The 23,915-nt window shown below is 33.3% G+C and overlaps 1 protein-coding gene across 1 annotated transcript in view; it reads right to left on the reverse strand.

The window, feature by feature from the left end:
- The window catches only part of LOC143083515 (uncharacterized), a 344,761-nt gene that overhangs the window by 318,907 nt on the left and 1,939 nt on the right, over positions 1 to 23,915 (reverse strand). Inside the window, exons 3-5 of the mRNA XM_076259769.1 lie at positions 22,457 to 23,074; positions 20,594 to 20,706; positions 14,503 to 15,717 (exon numbers count right to left, since the gene is read on the reverse strand). Coding sequence (XP_076115884.1) covers positions 14,503 to 15,717; positions 20,594 to 20,706; positions 22,457 to 23,074 — 1,946 coding nt within the window. The remainder of the gene's footprint in view (positions 1 to 14,502; positions 15,718 to 20,593; positions 20,707 to 22,456; positions 23,075 to 23,915) is intronic.

Consider the following 23,915-nt stretch of genomic DNA (forward strand, 5'->3'; position numbering starts at 1 on the left):
GAGTGTGGCCAACTTTGCTTTAATTTTGCCCAGTAGTTTCAGAGGTTAAGATTTTTGTAAAAGTTAACGACGGATGCAAAGTGATGAGAAAAGCTCACTTGGCGAAGGCCAGGTGAGCTAAAAATAAGGTTCAGGTCAGATAAACACTGCAGACAACACCTACACTATGCAATCATTCCTAGCTACATATATAGTTGATAGATTGATTATAGTATCTGGGAAAAAGACATTACCATGAAAACTAACACTAACCAATGAACAAAGAATGAGGTCAAGGTCAGATGACACAGGTACACCTTACAATATTCCATAAAATACATATATTTGACCTAATTGTTTATATAGTAAAAATGTAGTAGTATCTGATAAATAGACCATACCTAAAAAAAAATAACATTGTTCTATAAACCATGATAAAAGATGAGGGACAGATAAAACATAACAGACAGACATATTCATCCTACAAACATAGTATAAACCATATATACAGATGATCTATTGCTTACAGTAATGCAGTATTTGAGAAACCAACCACACCACACATAAAATTAATATTGACAAATTAAATGAACCATAAATATGAGACATGCTAGCAGCCAGCACGAAGACAATAGATAAGGAAAAACTGTACAGTTGATAAAAACTAGAGAACCTGTGTCTTGCTCACCTTGGTATATGTGCTTTTCAAACAAAGGACACTCTACAAAGTTAACGGCTGAAGACAGACCAAGATTCAGATTAATACTGCCGGACAGACATGCAAATCATCTGACACACCAAATATATTTTAATTTATTGAAGTTCCCTACTCAGTTTCAAAATATCAAGCTTTTCTTAACACTAGTACATAGTATGTATATCGATAGGTGATTAATAAAGGAACTAACAGACCAAAAAAATATATAGGCCAATGTGCTTGTTTTCCAGATATTAGCCATTTAAATTTTGGCAGGAAAATGTTCTCTCTTTGATTTTTTATAGCTCTATCATTGACAATTTAAGTTCTAAAAAACTATTAAAAAAATAACAAAGATTTTATAAGACTTTTCCATACATGACAGATGGCATATAATTTTACATCTAAAAGATTTATAGAAAGAAAAATGGGGGTCAATTGGGGGAATTTTTTAACGACGATAAATAAATAAAACCTAAGGATTCTGATAATCTGACAAAAATCACAAAACATGACAAGCAAACATCCTTAAAGTAATATATATAGTAAATGATAAATTTTGTAGACATGTTTGGAAATTGTCTTTGAATAACTCAATGTATCCTATATATGTATACATGTATATACAATGTATGCATCATTTATATTTACCTAAAACATAATTTTCTTTCCTTTTAACAGCTTGTAACTATAGTATATACAGGATCTGATCATACAGCAAAGAACATATTTGATAACCCTAAGAAAGAAAAAATAATAATAGTTTTATAAAAATTAGTATATAAAAAAAGTTTCGATTATTTTTACCCTCCCTTAAATAGATGATTATGAAGTTTATGTTTAACTGTTAGTCTTTAAATAGTATATACATATATATATATATATGTGGCTATAGCGCGGAATCAGGGTCAAAAATACTTATTTACGTGATTGTGAATCTGCTATTAAACATGTCGCCTCTTGTTTTTGGTGGTTTTACTGTTGTTCAGTCTTTTATAATTAGTCTTCTAAATAGTGGTGTGTGGACTTATTGTTGTTTTTTTTGTTTTGTAAGACATAAGGTTCACTTCCACTTGTAAAAGAGGGACGAAAGATACCAAAGGGACAGTCAAACTCATAAATCTAAAACAAACTGACAACGCCATGGCTAAAAATGAAAATGACAAACAGAAAAACAATAGTACACATGACACAACATAGAAAACTAAAGAATAAACAACACGAACCCCACCATAAACTAGGGGTGATCTCAGGTGCTCCGGAAGGGTAAGCAGATTCTGCTCCACATGTGGCACCCGTCGTGTTGCTTATGTGATTACAAATCCGGTAAATAGTCTAATTCGGTAGGTCACATTCATGAAAGGGAAGGGGATTGTAGTTACGACTTAAGGAACATATCCGATATCATTTGTGAAATGGTTATTCCATAACGGTCAACCAACTCGTGATGGCGTCGTAAAATTTACGAAGGGATGATTTCAACTTCACCATTTGGAACTCTTGGTTTAATAGCTTCCTTGTGAGCAGCAACCCTCTATCAAGAAAATCATGATAGGAAATGCAAGCACTGGAATATCGTATTAATTGGGAGATATATACCCCGTATGCAGGTGCTGCTGGAATGTTACTACTCATAAATGGAAAGTTCACTATTGGAAAGCTGAAATCATCTCTTTTGTCGTAAAGTTTTGTTTTCAACCGACCCTCATTGTCAATTTCTAGATGTAAGTCAAGATATGAAGCCGACTTAACTGTATCTGTAGTATCCTTTATCTCCAATTCGATGGGATAGATGCGTTCCACATAGTCACCAAATGTTGAGTTGTTTAGTGAAAGAACGTCATCTATATTGCGGAAAGTAGAGTTAAAGGATATTGCTAACTTCTTATCTTTCTTCCTAAGAAGTTCCTGCATGAAGTCAGCCTCATAATAATAAAGAAACAAGTCGACAAGTAGAGGGGCACAATTTGTTCCTATTGGGATGCCGACAGTCTGTTAAAAACACTTCCTCCGAACGTTACAAATATGTTGTCAATCAAGAAATCAAACATCTTGATAATATCGGTTTCAGAGAATTTTTTGTTTGAATCAGAGTGATTCTTTACAAAGTAGGATTTATCCCTCCATAAGACAAAATACTTGTATCTACGTTGGCCATTCTTTTTTATGAAGCAAAGTAATACCAACTCTTTCAATTTGTCTTTTAGTTTGGAATGTGGAATACTTGTGTACAGAGTAGAAAAGTCAAATGTTTTAATACTGTTACAAGATGAAAGAGAGTTAGATTGTATGTACTCTAAAAGATCTTTGGACTTTTTAAGTATCCACATCTGATTCACGCCACCTCTAGAATAGGCAGTTTCACAATAACTTTGAAGACCGTCTTTGATTGCTGATAAAATAGATGTTAATAATTTAGAAAGAGGTTTCGTGGAGCACTTGGAAGACCCAGCAATATACCGTTGTTTGTAAGGACACTTATGTAGTTTAGGTATCCAATACAGTGATGGAAGATCCAGTTCTTCATCTTTGGTTGAAATACAAAGAATAGACCTATGATTATCCAGGATTTCCTCTTTTGTAAGTGTCGTGAGGGTGTATGTTGAGTTTCCAAGTGAATTGTCTATACCTAATTCGTTTATCAAGCAATTAATGTAGTGACTTTTACAGACAAAAACGATGTTATTTGGGGCTTTGTCTGCGGGGACAACAACATGTTTATCATGGAGGTCGGATAAGTGTTTAGCAACATTTGGGTCTTTAAAGATTAACGTAGCATGGGCATTGATGGACCCATTCAGTTTCTTAATTCTCATTTGTATTAACGACCTCACTGCCTTAATCCATTCGACTGAGTCCATCAAAATTTTAAAGTTGTATTTCCAATTGATGGATTTAGGCTCACGATATTTCGGACCTTTCGATAACACATTTCGTAGAGAAGTGTTATTAACAATGTTAAGTTTTGAATGTCTCTTTTAATTTTTCTGTATCATCATGACCATTCTTTTAAAGATTAACAACTCATGGAAGGAGTTGACAAGACAATTTTTGTGCTGTTAAACTATAGTATTGGTTGACTTTGCAGCAAAATCCAATTTGAAGTTAAACAAGTTTTTCAGTATATAGTCTAACGACCAACTATCGCTAGTTTTCCCCAAATTGCTGATATCATGCATGATTTTAAGGTAATTTTCATCCCAGCTATTTGACCTTATGACCTATTTGTTGATCTTTTTTTTTTAACATAAACATCAGGGCCTTTTATAGCTGACTCTGCGGTATGGGCTTTGCTCATTGTTGAAGGCCGTACGGTGACCTATAGTTGTTAATGTCTGTGTCATTTTGGTCTCTTGTGGACAGTTGTCTCATTGGCAATCATACCACATCTTCTTTTTTATATTGTTGATGTGCCAACACAAGGCCATGGCAATTATAGGCTGACCAATTATTTATCTTGTTTGTTTACCCATTCTTCTGATGCAGGCAAAATGACATACATTTTTCAATCACCAAGTGGAAATGTCATTATGAAAATTTACAATGTACATGTACATCATACATGACAAATTGATAGCTACAGCTTATAATTCTTTGCTACAAAACAGTATCTAATACTTACCAATTTATATTCAGTTGTTGGAATAGTGATTGGCACTGCAAAATTAAAAAAATATACTTAATTTTCATGTATACATTTTGTAGGTAAAGGTACATCCTTCAACATGTAGCCTTGGCTCACACCAAACAGCAAGCTATAAAGGGCCCAAAAATTACTAGTGTTAAACCATGCAAACAGGGAAACCAATGGTTTAATCTATATAAAAACGAGAATTGAGAAACATGTATGAATCAAGAACCTTAGTGAGCGGGCCCACATACCCTACGTGTACGTCCCCGCATTGTCATTGGAGAAATTAAATAAGAAAAGAAAATCATATGAGAAAAAAAATTGAATCATAATTTCCTGTCAATATGCACATCTACATAGTATTTCCTTATTATCTACAAAGTTTCATGAAATTGTGTTGTGTGGTTTCAGAGGAGTTGCGATGACAAACTGTTGCAGAAGTACATTGAAGCAAATAAGTTCAAAGGAGCGTAACTCCTAGAAAAAAATTGAATCATAATTTCCTGTCGATATGCACATGTTGTGATGATGAAATGTTTCAGGAGTATATTAAAGCAAATTAGTTCAAAGGGGCGTAACTCCTAGAAAAAAAATTAAATCAGAATTTCATGTCGGTATGCCCATTTACGTTGTCTGTCCTTATTATCTACAAAGTTTCATGAAATTCAGTTGTGTGGTTTCAGAGGAGTTGCGATGACAAACTGTTGCAGAAGTACATTGAAGCAAAAAAGTTCAAAGGGGCGCAACTCCTTGAAAAAAAATGAATCTTTATTTCCTGTTGATATGCACATCTACATATTATGTCTTTATTATCTAAAAAGGTTTCGTGAAATTATGTTGTTTGGTTTAAGAGGAGTTGCTATGACAAGAAACAGGACTGACGGGTCAAAAACATTATATACGCAACTTTGTTGCGTTGTGCATAACTACATAAGCAGAGGACAACCACTGCAGGGGCAGATCCAGCCATTTTAAAAGGGCGGGGGGGAGGGGTGTTCCAAATATATGTCTCATTTCAATTGCATTGATCGTCCAAAAAAGGGGGTTTCGGCGGTTCCAACCCCGGAACCCTCCCCTTGGATCCACCACTGCGCTGACATATCAGATTTTATTCATATACGGTACCGTACATGTACATTGTATTATCAAAATATCATGACAATATTCATGATTTTATTTTCTTAAATTATAATTTTTAGTAAACATGTAATGAGGGAATGAGTCATGATCCTGAAATCCAGGGCTTAAAAACACGAAAAAGGTCCTGCCCCCTTCTGTAAACATGTATTATGTAAATCTTTTATAATTTTAGTGTTTATTAACTATGTCTAGTGCTACAACTCAGTCAACTGTGTCATTGTACATTCAATGTAACTAATTCATACATTTTATCTTGAATAAAGTCAAAGACAATTAATCTTGGGGTGGGGAGTGGGGAAGCAGTCTTCACGCTGAGTGGCAGCCCAGGCTAGTAAAATTGCTCTCACTCTGGCCTGTTAAAATCATATCTACACTACGGGCCAACATAATCTAACTAAAAAATTTCAAAAATTGAGCTCCTGGCCTGTAGATTTAATAGTTCATCATGAAGAATGGGGAAGGGCTAATTTAATACACTTTATCGCTAATCCCGGCTGACCCTGCCGCTGGAACTTTTGACGCATACAACAATCACTTTTCCATTGTTGCGTCAAATATTTTGTATTATGACGTCAAAATTTTACGGGAACCTGTGTGATATCCAGTAATGGCGGACAAATAGCGATAAGGTGTATTAGTATGGGAAACTACTTAATGCTGATGGGGTTCTGTTACCCAACCCTTTATTTTCATATATTAATTTAAATAAATAAAACCTTTTTTTTATAGTCATTACCTTTGAAGTAAAAATACTAATTAATGGTTGCTCGATCCCTACTATTTTTCATATAATATCTGATTCAGTTTATAAAACCTTTATGCCATTTAAATATATTTGTTTCGTTTTTAAAACCAGTAGGGCGAACGAACACATGGCAAAAATTATTGTCATGCAATAAGCCAAGGACGAACGGACTTGACATCGTTGTCAACGGTCTTGCTATGAATGTTTGTTTGTTTGAATATAAATATATGACAACGCTGATTAATATGTAGTGTGTTTGTTTAAGCGATCTGAGTGATCTACCCATTTATTTACCAAAATAAGTTATCTGAATCTGCCTCTTGTTTCGTTGACTGTTTGACAAGTCGTCCCCATTTTTGAAGCTGTAAAGCGACCTTCTTCTCGGAAAATCCGCCTCTGCTTGGTCTGCATATCTTATTTCATTTGTTTTAATTGAAATGTCCGTCTCTCCAGGTACAATATTTCTCATAAACAAATTCGCACCCAGCGTCCTTGTCGTCTGCGTCATAACATCTAAAAAAGGAAAACCGAATCCGAACTAAATATCCCGATTACGTTACTGGTTCCCGCTGACGAATTTTCAATGTTTCTATAACTGAGGGGGGACAGGGGTAAGGGAGACAGGGAGAAAGGGGGTAAGAGAAAGGAGAAAGGGGCTGGTAGAAAGGAGAAAGGGGTAGGAGAAAGGAGAGGAAGGCTGGGAGAAAGGAGAAAAAGTTGGAGAAAGGAGAAAAAATAAAATATCTCTCCTTATAAAAAATTTCTAATATTTCAAGAAAAAATATCTCAAAAGGACATGTTTTATTCTAATGGGAGAAAGGAGAACGGGGGTAGGAGAAAGGAGAAGAGTGGTGGGAGAAGGGAGAAGGGTACCCCCTGTCCTCCCCCTCATAACTTGAGTATATTATTATTTCTGTCGTTATTAATACTGCCTTTTAAAAATAAGAATGACTGGCCTCGAGAATTTGCAAACTGATAAACAAATATATCGTTGAGAATAACGGCATGACACAGGTTATGTTCTTCTCATATATACATGATATATGTTATGATGGTATGATACTAAACCACCGTGTATCATCGTACAGCGGATATAGGTACTAACCAAGCGGGCGTGAGCGATTTTGATCTTACACGGTAACGAAAATCTTTGCTTTGTTCACATAATATTAATGTGTACTTGAATCTAAACATAATTGCTGTTTTAAGAAATGATTTGGTCGTAGGTTGATGATTAGATATGTCTCCAGTGGCGGATCCAGAACTTTTCCTAAAGGGGGGGGGGGGGGGGGGGGCCGCTGACTGACCTAAGAGGGGGCCCGCTCCAGTCATGCTTCAATGATTCCCTATATAATCAACCAAATTTTTCCCTTGATAAGGGGGATCCGCCCCCCCCCCCCCCGGATCCGCCTATGGTCTCATTATTTTCCCACAACAAGAACGATTACTAAAATACGTGTGAAAATACTTGTCAAATAAGTTGGCCCTCGTCTCATCCGATATATTCTATATGCATTGCAACTCTTTTTCAGATAGAAGGCCACTGTGTGTGTGTAATAAATATAGTTTGTTCAATAATTGGCATTAAAATCTTTCATACATATGTTATTTTTCGATATTTTATCCCGAAAGAAGTGTGGTGTACGGTGTTTAGCTGACCACATAAATCCTTATGTACCGTGCGGTTCATAGTTAAGTTGTTGTACACCGTACACAAAAACTTTATTTTCATACTCGTCTATTACTCAAAAAGTTTCAAGGAATGAGTAATCACAGGTAGGTTTATGATTGGCAACTTTTACGTTTGCCCTGTATTAGGTTTCGTTCAGTTAAAACATATAAATGTCTCAACAAACTGTATCGAAACTGAAAATTAGTGTTAACATTCACAACTATTTGCACATAAACTTGTTAATCGTTCTTATTAGAATATCAAAGTTGTTTTATGAATAGGAAAAGTCGATGCGAAAATTATTTGGGAGCAGTAATTTTCAAATGTTGAGAAATGTACATTGAATATTGATAAAGCAAAACAAAGATTTTCGTTACCGTGTAAGTCGAAAATCGATCATGCCTACTTGGTTAGTACCTATATCCGCTGTACTGATGATACACGGTGTAAACCCCTAACGGGAAGGATTGTGCCTGATATTCATAGTCTTTCATATGATTAAATCATAATCTTTCAATAAGTTTAATTGAAGTCGGGAGCTGGCATGTCAGTTAACTGCTAGTTATTTATGTATTATTGTCATTTTGTTTATTTTCTTTGGTTACATCTTCTGAGGGGGAAAGGACCTTTATCGGGGCTCTGGGATCGGGTGTATTAAGCTCGGGATTTCGGGATTGACCCTTTCGGGATCCGGGAATCGTTTTCTTCGGATTTCGGGATATGAGGATTTACTTTATTTAAATTCGGGACCTCGGGAATTCGTTTTTTTTAAGTCCGTGATTTCGGGATCCGGACCCCTCCTATTCCCCCTCTCTTCTGACATCAGACTCGGACTTCTCTTAAAATAGAACTGAATTTTAATGTGCCATTTAAATATACAATTTCTTGGTATTGTTATGCGTTTACTTTTCTACATTGGCTAGAGGTATAGGGGGAGGGTTGATATCTCATAAACATGTTTAACCCCGCCGCATTTTTGCGCCTGTCCCAAGTCAGCCTGGAACCTCTGGCCTTTGTTAGTCTTGTATTATTTTAATTTTAGTTTCTTCGTGTACATTTGGAGTTTAGTATGGCGTTCATTATCACTGAACTAGTATATATTTGTTTAGGGGCCAGCTGAAAGTCGCCTCCGGGTGCGGGAATTTCTCGCTACATTGAAGACCTGTTGGTGACCTTCTGCTGTTGTTTTTTCTATGGTCGGGTTGTTGTCTCGTTGAAACATTCCACATTTCCATTCTCAATTGTATTTATAAAATTGCACCTGTCTTGACACCTTCGACTTCGTTTATCTTAAAAACTAATAAAGGGGAGGGGGGGGGGGGGTTGAGGTTTCACTTTAAATTAATATGTAAAGTGCTAAAATTATGGTTCATGATGTATTCATTCGTAAGTTAACCTTACAAATAGATCCGAAATAAACTCCAGAAATTAGCTGCATATTTATGAATTTTTAGTGATGAGGGGGTGGGAGTTGGAGGGGTCCTCATCCTGAAATCCCAGGTTTAAAAACATAAAATACTGATGAGGTCCCGAATTTAAAAAAATTCAAAACCCCGACATCTCGAAATAAAAAAAAAAGATTCCCGGATCCCGAAAGGATCTATCACAGGGGTTTAACTGAAAAATCGACTGGTTTGCACGAAATTTCCATGTTCAAAGTCAGTTGATTGGGTTGTGCAGATTAATTAAAAATACTTATGTCTCTGGCATACAGGTCATTCTTTCTTAAATATTTGTATAGCTATAGGTACTGAAAGTCAGTGCATGTTATATTAATAAAATGGGTATATTTTTAGGCAAAAATGTCACACCCTTATGTGTTTTTTTTTGGCACTGCTCAAGATGCATTCTTATTGACTTTATATAGTTTTGAATTCACATATACATACACCAAGATACATAACTTTCAACAAGCCCTCACGATCCCAGATTCTGAAATGAAGAGTCATGCTTAGCAAAACAGTATGATTGGCGTTCGTTATAGTTTTTCCATCCGATGTTATGATTTTAACAATAAATATGCTCTTAATTGTTCAATTACCATGATACTTGTCAAAAGCATCATGATACTTAGGGAGCTACCATTTGATATTTAAGGGGGGGGGGGGGGTGAAGACGAAAAATTTCTTTCTTTCAAAATTTCCATATTGTCAAAAATGTATAGGTAGAGGCTATGTTTCGCTACCCTGTACCAATTTATCCCTTTGAAAGAAAACAAAATTCAAGTTGGGATGTCATGCTTCCTACATAAAACAGTGAACATTATTTTGTTCTGATTAGTGAGTGTATAAATATATTGTTAAAATGGTAATTAAGCCAGTTGCTTAATCATAAGGTCAGGATTGAGTAAGGCTAAGACAGTCTGTAAGAGGGTGAAAACTGTTGTAATACCTGACTTATCAGAGACATATATTTTTTAAAAGATACATATAATGTATTATACAGCTATGTGTTGTGTGTTACAGTCTGTTGAAGTCATGATAGTACATATATTTTTAGTGTTTTAGTCATTCTTTTTTCATTGCCATATTCTAATTGCTCAATACTTTAAAATGGAAAAAGGGGGGGGGACAAGGGAAATAAATCAAATTTATCTAAATATGAGTATTTTCTTTGTAATCAGTTATAGAAACTATTATTTTAAATTAACTCCCATTGACTCAGCAGTTATATCTAACCTTAAGTGGAAATGATTCATTTCAAACAAAAAGATATGATAAGATGATATTTTCATACTTGTATCAAAGACATACATTGTAAATACATGAATGTTTCACCTTTTCACATTGATTTTTTTTTATTCATTTAAAAATAAGGAGATGTGGTATGATTGCCAATAAGATTACTTCTGAGTTCAACAGAAAATTTGCACATGCATTTTTAAAATTCTAGATTCACATGCATAACTACATTTAATGTGTAAATTTTAAGTTTAATAATACCAGAGACATATATACATACAATATAGCTTATTAAAGGAGGAAAATGTGCTTTATCATGTTATCGGCTTAAAGAGGCTTAGCATGAACAGATAAGTTTAACCATTATGCAAATATTCATGTTTGCATATTATGCTGTAACAGTTCTAATTTTTTTGTCAGCTTATACACTATTTATAAATATACTCTATAGAAAATAAAAAGCGATGGAAAATAAATTGTGAAAAACATGTTCAATTTGATTTAAAATTCTCTTGGTTATAAAATGAGTTTTTTAATATGAGAAAAAAAGGCTGCGTAACACAAAAATATATAATGCAAAGCACGTAAAACACACGTAAAACATATGTTTTACGTGCGTTTTTAAAACATACGTTTTACGTACGTGATGTATTACGCCCGTTTCAAAACGGGCGTAAAACACCCGTTTTGGTACAGGCGTTTAACGCATGTTCGCTAAAACATGCGTTTTTCATACGTAAAACGTACGTTTTACAGACGTTTTTTTAAACGTACGTAAAACATGCGTTGCACTTTTTGCTGTGTACACGAATGCCCCACTCGCACTATCCTTTTCTATGTTCAGTGGACCGTGAAATTCGGGTAAAATCTCTAATTTGGCATTAAAATTAGAAAGATCATATCATAAGGAACATGTGCACCAAGTTTGAAGTCAATTGGACTTCAACTTCATCAAAAACTACCTTGACCAAAAACTTTAACTTGAAGCGGGACAGACGGACTGACGGACGGACGAACGGACAAACGGACGAACGGACGCACAGACCAGAAAACATAATGCCCCTCTACTATCGTAGGTGGGGCATAAAAATAGCTGTATGAAATGAAAACGCAATGCCTTCATACTGAGCTTTGCCATTACAACATCAACCGTAAAGTTTTTATTTAAATGTGATAAACACATTATCTTGAATTGATTTTTAAGATTTTCATTCTAGATCTGATTTAGCAATGTATACATTTTGTTGTAGATACAAAAAACTAAACTTTAAATGTTTTGCTGGTTGTCTAGCTAATAATGAATTATCTATATTCATATCTTTGAATTTGGATTAATAAAAAAAAAGATAGGTAACATCACTAACATTGATATGTTGATTGAATTCATTCCCATATGGGTAAAATTCAAAAGTACAATTCCTGGTGAAAATGAGCAAAATACCAAGTTTTAATGGTAGTATGTAAGAAATAACATAGTAACAACTGTGTATCCACAAAACGAAATAAATGCAAAATTAAAAAAAAAACCTAATACTTTCGCAATTTAAACGGATGTCAAAACCAGGAATTATTTCAATTGTTGCTTGGAAGGGATTTTAGCATTCTTCATATGGATCGTTAAGTCGACAAATTGAAATAACGGAGTTCCAACGTGTATCATGTTTATTTAAAGTTTGTATTACTACATTGGCCTAACGTTTGTTCAACATCGGCTGTATTATTCCGTCATTTTGTCAACGTTGAACCTATGTATTGTATAAAACCTTACAACGTTGTATCAACGTTAAGCCATCACGTCTGGCCAACATAGGTCTATTTTGCACTTATGCATTTGGGCAACGTTAAAAAACAACGTTGGACTGATGAATGTGAATACATTGTACCAATGTTGTGCCAACGTACACTTGTTGTCTGAGAAGTTACTTTTGATGAAATTTGAAAAATATAGAGATTGAAATGATTAATCACTTCTTTGTGTTGAATAAGTGGGGTTTTTTTTCATTTCATTAATATCTAATTACACCAAAACCAACATTAAATATAATTATTTTTGTTGGGTTGTTCCCCACAAATATAATGAATTTTAAGTGAAAATATACGTTATAATTTCTTTGCATTGCTTTCGAGTCTCCAACTTGTATATTTCTTTATTTTACTGAAAATAATACACTGACATTTGCAATAAATTATCATTTTATTTCATTTTTCAGAGCATTTTCGCAAAAAAAAACAACAATTAACAGTCGTGATAAACAACGTTTTAGCACTTTTTAGGTTTGAAAAAAATAACCTAAATATAAACGAAAATCACAATTTCTTTGATAATATTTAAATTTAGATTATTTATGCATATTTCTCTTATTTTTTATTCTTAAAACTTTGCTGATTATTTAACGTTGCGTATTTTTCCATGCCGCCATTTTAATTAAATGAAACAAAACAAAGATTCCTGAATTTGTATGACTGCAACATGTGATGTAGTAGAGTTCAATCCGTCAGAAAGTTCAATCCGTCCGATCCGTCCGATCAGTCAAATATTTTTACTATAAGTCTGACGGATTTTTGACCTGAGTTTGACGCGAACTTTACTGATCGATGACTGCTGATTGGTCAATCAAATAGTAACGCTTAAGGTTGCAAGTACTGTAAAACATACAACCGTTAAGATACATTTCAACAAGACTTTGGTAGATGATGCATATACCCCTACCATTTCAATAGACTGAGTGTTAATATTAGAAACATGAAACGTATGGTTTTATCAAGGCCAACACCATTATTTAGTCAAAACTGATAAGTTCGTAAAACATTTACATGATTTAGTTGAAAAGGTTTACTAAATATTTTTTTTCTTTCTTTTATAGCTACTAAGAATAAATTGAAGAAAACCATAAATGGTAAACAGTTAGTACTCAAACATGTCAAGACAACAACTGTCAAAATAAATCAATCGACTACATGTATACATCGGTTGTTAACTTATTTGTTGATTATTTAGATGAAAATGTTTGCTGTCAAAAAGAACTTCTCTATCTATTTAATATCGAAAAAAAAAATAAACAAATGTCACTAACTCTAATAAACGGTCGGTTGACGATTTGATTTCTTTATATTGCAGGTTTTTGTCACGCTTGTGACGATTACAGTCTCTTTCACATATATTTGAATTTTGGAAAGAAGAGTAAAAAACACAAGAAGCCTTCAACGTATCAATGAAGTGTAATATCTCATGTTTAAAGTAAAATGACTATTTCGACCATTTAACTTCTCGGTAATTAATCTTGCTGATGTTTTATTCCGTTTAGATTGATACAGTTTTTCGTTCTATCCATTGCACGTTTTAATAAGATATACAATAACTAAAAAAAAAAAGCGATAATACATCTTATTTAAGGGCAACAATTGTAAACATAAGACCGTTGTAGATAACGGCTTATTTTTATTTTATGGTGTCTTTATTTCGTTTTTTTCTTTTTTATTTGTGGAATATAAACCAAAACACATGCTGAGTCATTTATCCACCAAAACCGTTTTCGAGGATGAATCAGATCATCGGATATTAAGATGGAAGAACAATTTTTATGTTAAAGTTTGGTTACATTCATTCCAGTAGTTAATAGGAAACTACTTTCTTAGTTAACGTTACAAGAAGAATAACAAATGTGATGATCAAATCTTACATAGACCTCTAGGTCTATACAAGTACCTGATGACCGAAAAAAGTCGATAATCCGGAAAGAAATGCAAATCGATCGTTTATGACCATAACTTTACCAAAAAATCGGCTAAAGAGCTATGTACATTAAAAAAGTCTGCAAAAAATTTTCATGGAATATAATATTACTTTATAAGGATATTCAAAGGGCCTTTTCAGACGTCTTCAAAAACGCTATCGGCAATTATTCAGAGGGACTCGTCGAATACATGTATTCCTAATATGAAGAAATCAATACTTACAGCATGTTTTAACCAGGTATTCTCTATCGTTGCTTTGATGTGTGTGCAATTATGTTCTTCACACATGTATATATCTCTTTCAGTTAAGTCGTTAAAGCTGATTCTACCGGCACTCTTAGAGTAATTTCCAGAATTGCATTTTGCTTTAATACTGTAATTTATATTCTGATCTAATTTTCTCTTTATACTTTCAATGATATCACAAAGTTGGTTAAGCACATTTTGATATAACCTATCCCTTACATCATCCCATTCCCATATCTGTAAGGATATGGCATTATGTGAAAAGCAGATAATAAACTTTCTCAGTGTATCTATATAAAATACCGATTTTCCTCTGTATATTGCCGGAGACTCTGACTCCAATTTACATACGTCAAAATTTCTAATGTAATGAAATAAGATGTGATTGAAATAGGCGAGAGGGAGAAATTCGAATTCAAGAACCAACCATGGTGTAATTGAAACATTTGAATTATTTGAAATAAATGTTTCCTTAATGGAGTTGTATGATGCTGATTTTTCGATCATGCATGGTAGATAGTATACATCTGGTGTGTGACTTTCATTATTACTAGAATCTGTAAATTGTGGTTTTACAATGATATCACATTTTTCCATTACTTTAAGTAAATGAGATTGATGGTCTTCAAACTTTAATGCAGGCTCCTTTTCAAATAGCTGATTGATTAATGTATTTGATAGTTGTCCTGTACTTATCAACTGATACCATGCAGTTGGACAAATCATGTTAAAATTTCTTTTCTCAGGATGGCAATCACATACCAGGCATCGGTAACATTTTACTAACCATTCTGGCTGCAGAATAATGAGTTCCCTTATTTCTTTAAAAAAAATTAAGTTCCCAATTTTGTGCTGGTTATTCAAGAAACGGAGGAGTTCTTCCTCTTCTATCAAATACTTTCGGGCTATTATTTTCATATTCTTAAATAACAAGACATGTTCATTTGCACCTTTTAAAACTCCTAGTGCATTTTCCAACTGAATCCACCTTGTAGGAAGCTTTTCAGCAAAATAATTCATCTGTTTTGCAATTTCAGAAATGTATTTTCTCAATCTTTTAATTTCTTTAAAATCTTCTTCGAGAAACTCTGTGTTAGAAATAAAGTAGATGCCTCTACTGTGATCGGCCTTTCTTTGTCCGCCAAAAACCTTTTGAAATTTTTCATTATATTTGGTTTTAAAATCAACATTCTGAAAACAAAAGGTATACATGTAAGCATTTCATTTGTAAAACGTTAATGTTTTACAGCATTTTGCAGTACGGATCACCACGATGAAATATCTTATACAATTTAAAACACATTTTATTTTATTTTTTTGATGATTGTTAAACTGTTAAACAATGTTAAAATGTGAAATTAAACCATGATTAGTCTTACAAGTTTCTAGCTTCAGCAGACCTTGTGACTTGATATATCTCGCTTAAACTTTCATTTTGTATAATTAAAAGTTTTGATTCCATGTTTTGTGGTAATTCTCTATTGTTTTGTTTATTGTTTAATTGTGTGTTAAGTATTATTTTGACCTTGATAGCCCGTACAAAAATATGCCGTTTTGATATGTATATGTTTCAACTTAATAACATGACACTTATTACAGAACAAATAATCGATATTTTAAATATGTACTATTGCAATTGCATTTAACTTCGAGTAAATATGAAAATAAGGAAATGTACTATGATTGCAAATATGAAATGGGCTTGAAAGAGGGACGAAAGATACCAAAGGGGCAGTCAAACTCATAAATCTAAAACAAACTGACAACGCCATGGCTAAAAATGAAAATGACAAACAGAAAAACAATATTAAACATGACACAACATAGAAAACTAAAGAATAAACAACACTTGACTTATCACATAAGATACAAAGAAGAATGCTATTATATTGCAAGATCACACTACCTGCATAAGCAACACGCATGATAACTAAATTATCAAAGTCTTCCCTTAATGTCTCCCCGATCAGCATATATTTTTTCTTCCAAATATAACTTCTACAGTGCATGATATATAAGGCATGGAGATGTTATTGTTACAGATCAGCTCAATTATCTATAGTAAAGGATCCTAATATTAATGTAAGATACAGTCACAGAAAATAATTATATTTATAAGTACGTCTGAGTCAGTGACAACTCTACAACAGATTTATCCATCGGATCGCCATCATTTTATACGTGGGCATGTAAAACAAATTTCGTTGTAGAAAGGTCTAAAAACAGCACAAACAATATTTTCCAAAAGACCAAAAAAGTGAAAAAGTATATTTAAACAAAACGCATTTGACTAACAGGTCGAACAACTGATGTTCTTTAACCCAGCTGACTGCCATTGGCGATTGCCAAATAAAATTGATCACAAGATGTAACAACATGGATCTTAATATAAATTTAATACTAAACAGAAAAAAATTAACTTGTTGACACGATATTATGCCACAAACATACGGTGTCATGATCAATATTTTTTTTGTACACCAGATCCAGATTTCGACAATAAATGTCTCTTCAGTGGTGTTAGGGATCGCAACGGTGTTTGGAAGGTCATATAAAAAGTACCCTCATTTTTAGATAGACTTTTGATTTTTAAGAGTAAGTATAGGATGAACTGATCATATAAACCTGAGGGAAAATATGATACAAGCCCAAACGAAAAAATATAAACGAGTCTAAATTGAAAACTACGTTCAAACCTATGATTGCGTTGGATAAAAACCGCAATTTTTATACGTGTCCATGTAAAACAAATTTCGTTGTAGAAGGGTCTAAAAACAGCACAAACAACATTTACCAAAAGACCAAACTAGAGGCTCTCAAGAGCCTGTGTCGCTCACCTTGGTCTATGTGCTATCAAGCAATGGACACAGATAAATTCATGACAAAATTGTGTTTTGGTGATCATGTGTTTGTAGATCTTACTTTACTGGACATTTTTCTTGCTACAATTATCTCTATCTATAATAAACTTGGCCAGTTATTACAGTGGAAAATATATTCAAAAAATATACCAAAATTTACAAAAATTTAGGAAAATTGTCAAAAAATTACCATTAAGGGCAATAACTCCTTAAGGGGTAAACTGACCATTTGGTCATGTTGACTTATTTGTAGATCTTACTTTACTGAACATAATTGCAGTTTACAGTTTATCTCTATCTATTATAATATTCAAGATAATAACCAAAAACTGCAAAATTTCCTTAAAATTACTAATTCTGGGGCAGCAACCCAAAAACAGGTTGTCTGTTTTGTTTGAAAATTTAATGGCAGATAGATGTTGACCTGATTAACAAATTATCTCCCGTCAGATTTGCTCTAAATGCTTTGGTTTCAGAGATATAAGCCAAAATCTACATTTCGCCTTTCTGTACTATTTTTAGCCATGGCGGCCTTCTTGGTTGGTAGGCAGGGTCATGCCACACCTTTTTAAAACTAAATACCCAAATGATGATTGTGGCCAAGTTTGGTTTTATTTGGCCCAGTCGTTTCAGAGGAGAACATTTTTTAAAAGAATACTAAAATTTCAGAAAAATGGTTAAAAATTGACTATAAAGGGCAATAACTCCTTAATGGGTGAATTGATAATTTCGGTCATGTTGACTTATTTGTGAAGCTTACTTTGCTGAACATTATTGCTGTTTACAGTTTATCTCTATCTATAATAATATTCAAGATAATAACCAAAAACAGTAAAATTTACTTAAAATTACTAATTCAGGGGTAGCAACCCAACAACAAGTTGTCCGATTTCTCTGAAAATTTTAGGGCAGATAGATCTTGACCTACATTTGTAATAGATAATTTTACCCCCATGTCAGATTTGCTCTAAATGCTTTAGTTTTAGAATTATAAGCCAAAATCTACATTTTACCCCTATTTTCTATTTTTAGGCATGGCGGCCATCTTGGTTGGTAGGCAGGGTCACGCCACACATTTTTTAAACTAAATACCCAAATGATGATTGTTGTCAAGTTTGGTTAAATTTGGCCCAGTCGTTTCAGAGGAGAAGATTTTTTAAAAGAATACTAAAATTTCAGAAAAATGGTTAAAAATTGACTATAACGGGCAATAACTCCTTAATGGGTGAACTGAAAATTTCGGTCATGTTGACTTGTTTGTAGAGTTTACTTTGCTGAACATTATTGCTGTTTACAGTTTATCTCTATCTATAATAATATTCAAGATAATAACCAAAAACAGTAAAATTTACTTAAAATTACTAATTCAGGGGCAGCAACCCAACAACAAGTTGTCCGATTTCTCTGAAAATTTCAGGGCAGATAGATCTTGACTTAAAAGATAATTTTACTACATGTCAGATTTGCTCTAAATGCTTTAGTGTTAGAGTTATAAGCCAAAATCTACATTTTACCCCTATGTTAAATTTTTATCCATTGCGGCCATCTTGGTTGGTTGACAGGGTCACGCCACACATTTTTTAAACTAGATACCCCAAATAAAGATTGTGGCCAAGTTTGGATTAATTTGGCCCAGTAGTTTCAGAGTAGAAGATTTTTGTAAAAGATTAATAAGATTTACGAAAAATAGTTAAAAATTGACTATAAAGCGCAATAACTCCTAAAGGGGTCATTTCGGTCATGTTGACTTTTTTGTAAAGCTTACTTTTGCTGAACATTATTGCTGTTTACAGTTTGTCTCTATCTATAATAATATTCAAGATAATAACCAAAAACAGTAAAATTTCTTTAAATTACCAATTTAGGGGCAGCAACCAAACAACGGGTTGTCCGATTCATCTGAAAATTTCAGGGCAGATAGATCTTGACCTGATAAACAATTTAATTCCTGTCAGATTTGCTCTAAATGCTTTTGTTTTTGAGTTATAAGCCAAAAACTGCATTTCACCCCTATGTTCTATTTTTATCCATGACGGCCACCTTGGTTGGTTGGCCTGTCAGCGGACACATTTTTTAAACTAGTTACCCCAATGATGATTGTGGCCAAGTTTGGTTTAATTTGGCCCAGTAGTTTCAGAGGAGAAGATTTTTGTAAAAGTTAACGACGATGGACGACGGACGACGACGACGACGCCGGACGACGACGACGACGCTGGACGTCGGACGCCAAGTGATGGGAAAGCTCACTTGGCCCTTTGGGCCAGGTGAGCTAAAAAGTGAAAAAAGTATATTTAAACAAAACGCATTTGACTAACAGGTCGAACAACTGAAATTCTTTAACCCTGCTGACTGCCATTGGCGATTGCCAAATAAAATTGATCACAAGATGTAACAAAATGGATCTTAATATAAATTTAATACTAAACAGAAACAAATTAACATGTTGCCACGATGTTATGCCACAAACATACGATGTCAATATTTTTTTAGTACACCAGATCCGGATTTCGACAATAAATGTTTCTTCAGTGATGTTAGGTATCGAAACGGTATTTGGAAGTCATATAAAAAGTACCCTCATTTTTAGATAGACTCTTGAATTTCAAGAGTTAGTATAGGATGAACAGATCATATAAACCGGAGGGAAAATATGATACAAGCCCAAACGAAAAAATATAAACGCGTCTAAATTGAAAACTACGTTCAAACCTATGATTGAGTTGGATAAAAACCGCAATTTTTTATACGTGTGCATGTAAAACAAATTTTGTTGTAGAAGGATCTAAAAACAGCACAAACAACATTTTCCAAAAGACCAAAAAAGTGAAAAAGTATATTTAAACAAAACGCATTTGACTAACAGGTCGAACAACTGATGTTCTTTAACCCTGGTGACTGCCATTGGCGATTGCCAAATAAAATTGATCGCAAGATGTAACAAAATGGATCTTAATATAAATTTAATACTAAACAGAAAAAAATAACTTGTGGCCACGATATATATATATATATATATACAGACAAAGCCCATAAGCAAGAATAAAGGACCAGAATACAAATTATGACTATACCACAATAACGCAATGGCGGGATGCATAAGAACTGTATACATATGTATATATGCATTAAAAATGAACAGTTTTGAAAAAAAAATTAATTAGACATACAGTTGTTCCAACATATATATCTAACAATAATATGTGTACCTTTTCAATTTTGTCAATACCAGTACAAACCAGTATAACGGGTGGACATAACTTTACTGCTGACAGATCTTTACAAAAACAATGAATACTGTCTAACCAAAAGTCAATGTAATCTGAAAAACAAATAAGTCATATGATGTTTCAAATTTGAAATAAAAGTTAAATGTGAAATCCATGTATGTTTTATAAACTAGAAATTTAACATAGTCTGTTGTTAATAGTGTAAAAAAAAGGACATTCAAACGTATGAATCAACGTCAAACCGTCAACACCATGACACAAAATGAAAATCGACATAAAGACAAACAAATGTACACAATACACAACAGAAAACTAAAGACCAAGCAACACAAATCCCACAAAACAGGGGTTATCATCAGGTGCTCTGGAAATGTTAGTAAATCATTTTTTGTATGTTGCACCCATCGTAATGTTCATGTAAGTACAACATCTATGTGATAAGTCTGATTCGTTAGATTTCATTCTAGAAACAAAGGATATTCGAAAGAATACTTCATCTTCAATATTTTGAACTCTTCTTTTAAAGGTTTTTTATAAGCAGCAATTCGATATGAAGGAAAGAAGACTAATAGATTATGCAAACTCTGGAATATCAAATCAACTACACAGATTTTGAATTCATCTATATATGCTGCTTGCTTTTTTTCTTCATAGAAATGGTAATTTCACAATTAGAAAAAAGCATAAATCATTCTTTTGTCTTTCTAGTTTATTTATGTTCTGTATGAGAAGCCCTGTTATGGTGTTATCTTTCTATTGAGTGATTACAAATCAGCAAGACGATGAGCACAGGAAGTGCCCATGGGAGTGCAGGTTATTTGTTGAAAAACACTTCCTCGAAATGTAACAAGTATATTGTAAAGCTTCTGAATAATGTTAATTTGAGATAATTGTTCTTTACAGAGTGTGAATTATCCCCTCTAGGACAAAATACTTGTATCAATGTTGTACCTTCTTTTTAAGAATTCTTGTAGGAATTCCGAAATCGTGAAGATTGAACAAAATAAATTTAATGTAGAATTGACTATGGGCCAAATATGTCTCCGCTTTTTAATTATGCATGAGTCAACTTCCATTTACAAATGTAGGAATTTTAGCATTTTGTTATTCATTTATAAAGGAGCATAACTTGAAAACAATAGTGGTCACGTCTACCAATTTAAAAATCGATTTATGTTTTGTGGTAATAAGCATTTTGTGAAATGTTTCATAATATTAGCTTGCGTCAGAATACAGTAAGAGAACGGAAACGAAAAATTCTGCAATATATAAATGGGCATTACTGAAGAACGGTAAATGTTACGCCACCCAATTTCGAACTTTGTGACACTAATCATTATGTACAAGTTTAATAACATTTGGTTGAGGCAACGTAAAGTCAGAGAACTGAAACCAGTTTTTGGGGACGGACAAGGATAATACTTAATGTCTCCGATGCAGAGCGGCGGTGGCATAAATAACATTAAACAACATATTATATGCTGGTTTTACACCTCGTAAAACTTGTCAAAAATCAAATAATATGGTGTTTTTTTTAAAGGCAATTATTCCATGTAGAAAAGACCTGATGGTTTCAGTTAAATTGGCAAATCGCTTTTTATGATTTTTGTTTATCTATTAAACAAGTTTACTATCTTTATTGTAAACATGTGACATTTTTTTTCTAAATTCATCCCTTAAAGGCCCATAATCTATAAAAACGAATGCTTTTAATGTTGTAGGAAATAAGTTGTTGGAGACAACTTTCGCATGTTGAAACTTACAACTAGATTTGTTGGATAAAATTAATCTTCTGTTGAGTTTTAATTTATAGATGTATGTGTATTATCCGAAAGATCTTACCTCCAACAGAATCGAAATCTAACTCTTCATCGTGTTTTATAGCTTTTATTTCTTCATTAATATCTGCAACAAGAAGATAGATTGCATGTGGAGTAAAAAAGGTCTGGTGTGAGGCATAATAATCCTTTTGACCTGCAAAATCCCATATGCCACATTCAATTAAACCCTCTGAGGTCATCTTTTCTTTTTTCGCTCTTGCATACAAAATAAGGTCATTAAATTTTTCCTTCATCGCTTCAGTAATGTGGTCATTTTTGTCTGACAAAAGGTGTTGAGGCTGGGCAGAAAAAGTAAAAGAATCAGCTATTTGGTCCGGGTTGTTTTGTTTTTCCACATTTTCTCCCATGTTTAATTTGTTTTCCTCTAAATTGGTGCTTGAAACAGCCGAAGTGTTACTTGCATATTGTGTCTCATCCTTTAGGTTAGGCGTTTCGTCATGTTCATTAAATGTTTTTGTTCCAATTTTCTTCTCTTTAATTTGAATTGGTTCTTGACCACTGTGCATCTGTTTTTCGTCAGCTGGAATAGGAAGTGACAGCTCAGAAACTGGGTCTGTTCCTCTTTGTTTTATGTTTGCAGCTTGCAGAATCCTTTTTATGATTTCCTTTTCTGTATCAACTACAAAAGAATAATATTGCAACTCATACAATACATTAGGCTTAATGACAACACCAGGTACTCCTTTCAGGATGACATATTTCATTATGTCAGCAGATGCTGAACTGGATAATTCTCTTATTGTATGTCATCACATGTTTCTTTTGGTCGGAGACAAACAAAAAGTTTGATTAGGAGATGAAGTGTGTAAAATTCATTCTAAATTGGTGAATTCTTCTGTTTATATTGTGTAATGGGATATTTCTAAACAGATATAATAATAAACATTTCTTTTCTGCACCTGTGTCTATCGTATACAAAACATGCTATCAAAATAGGAAAACAATTATATATTCAATCTGTGTGGTATATCACTACAGTAAGATACATTTCGGATATGAACATAGATCATGTATATATGTGTCACAGAAAAGCAGTTAGAAGCCAAACTTATTTTTATTTTCTTTACACTGTAAAAAGAAGAATAATTACAATTCCAAGACGTTGTGTTTACACATGGTAATGATTTGTGATTTCTTGTAACATTAAAGGAACAGATGATTTGAACTGCCTGCAAATCTCATATACATGATGTATTAGCAACATATTATTAATGTACCACTACAGTGTCGGTGATGGTCATTGCATATCTTTTCTAATTTCCATGGATATGTTATGAATAAGTCTTTGGTGCACGCAACACCATTTAAAATGTATTCACAAACATAGTCAGTATATGTAGATAACGTTAATAATCATATAAACAAACTTCGATTAGTTGTGTCCTTTTTCAACTGTTTTATATATTTTTCTATAAAAAAAAACCAGTCCAATTTTTCGACAAATCACATAACTAACTTCA

Source organism: Mytilus galloprovincialis, chromosome 7 (genome assembly GCF_965363235.1).
Source record: "Mytilus galloprovincialis chromosome 7, xbMytGall1.hap1.1, whole genome shotgun sequence".
Classification (NCBI taxonomy): Eukaryota; Metazoa; Mollusca; class Bivalvia; order Mytilida; family Mytilidae; genus Mytilus; species Mytilus galloprovincialis.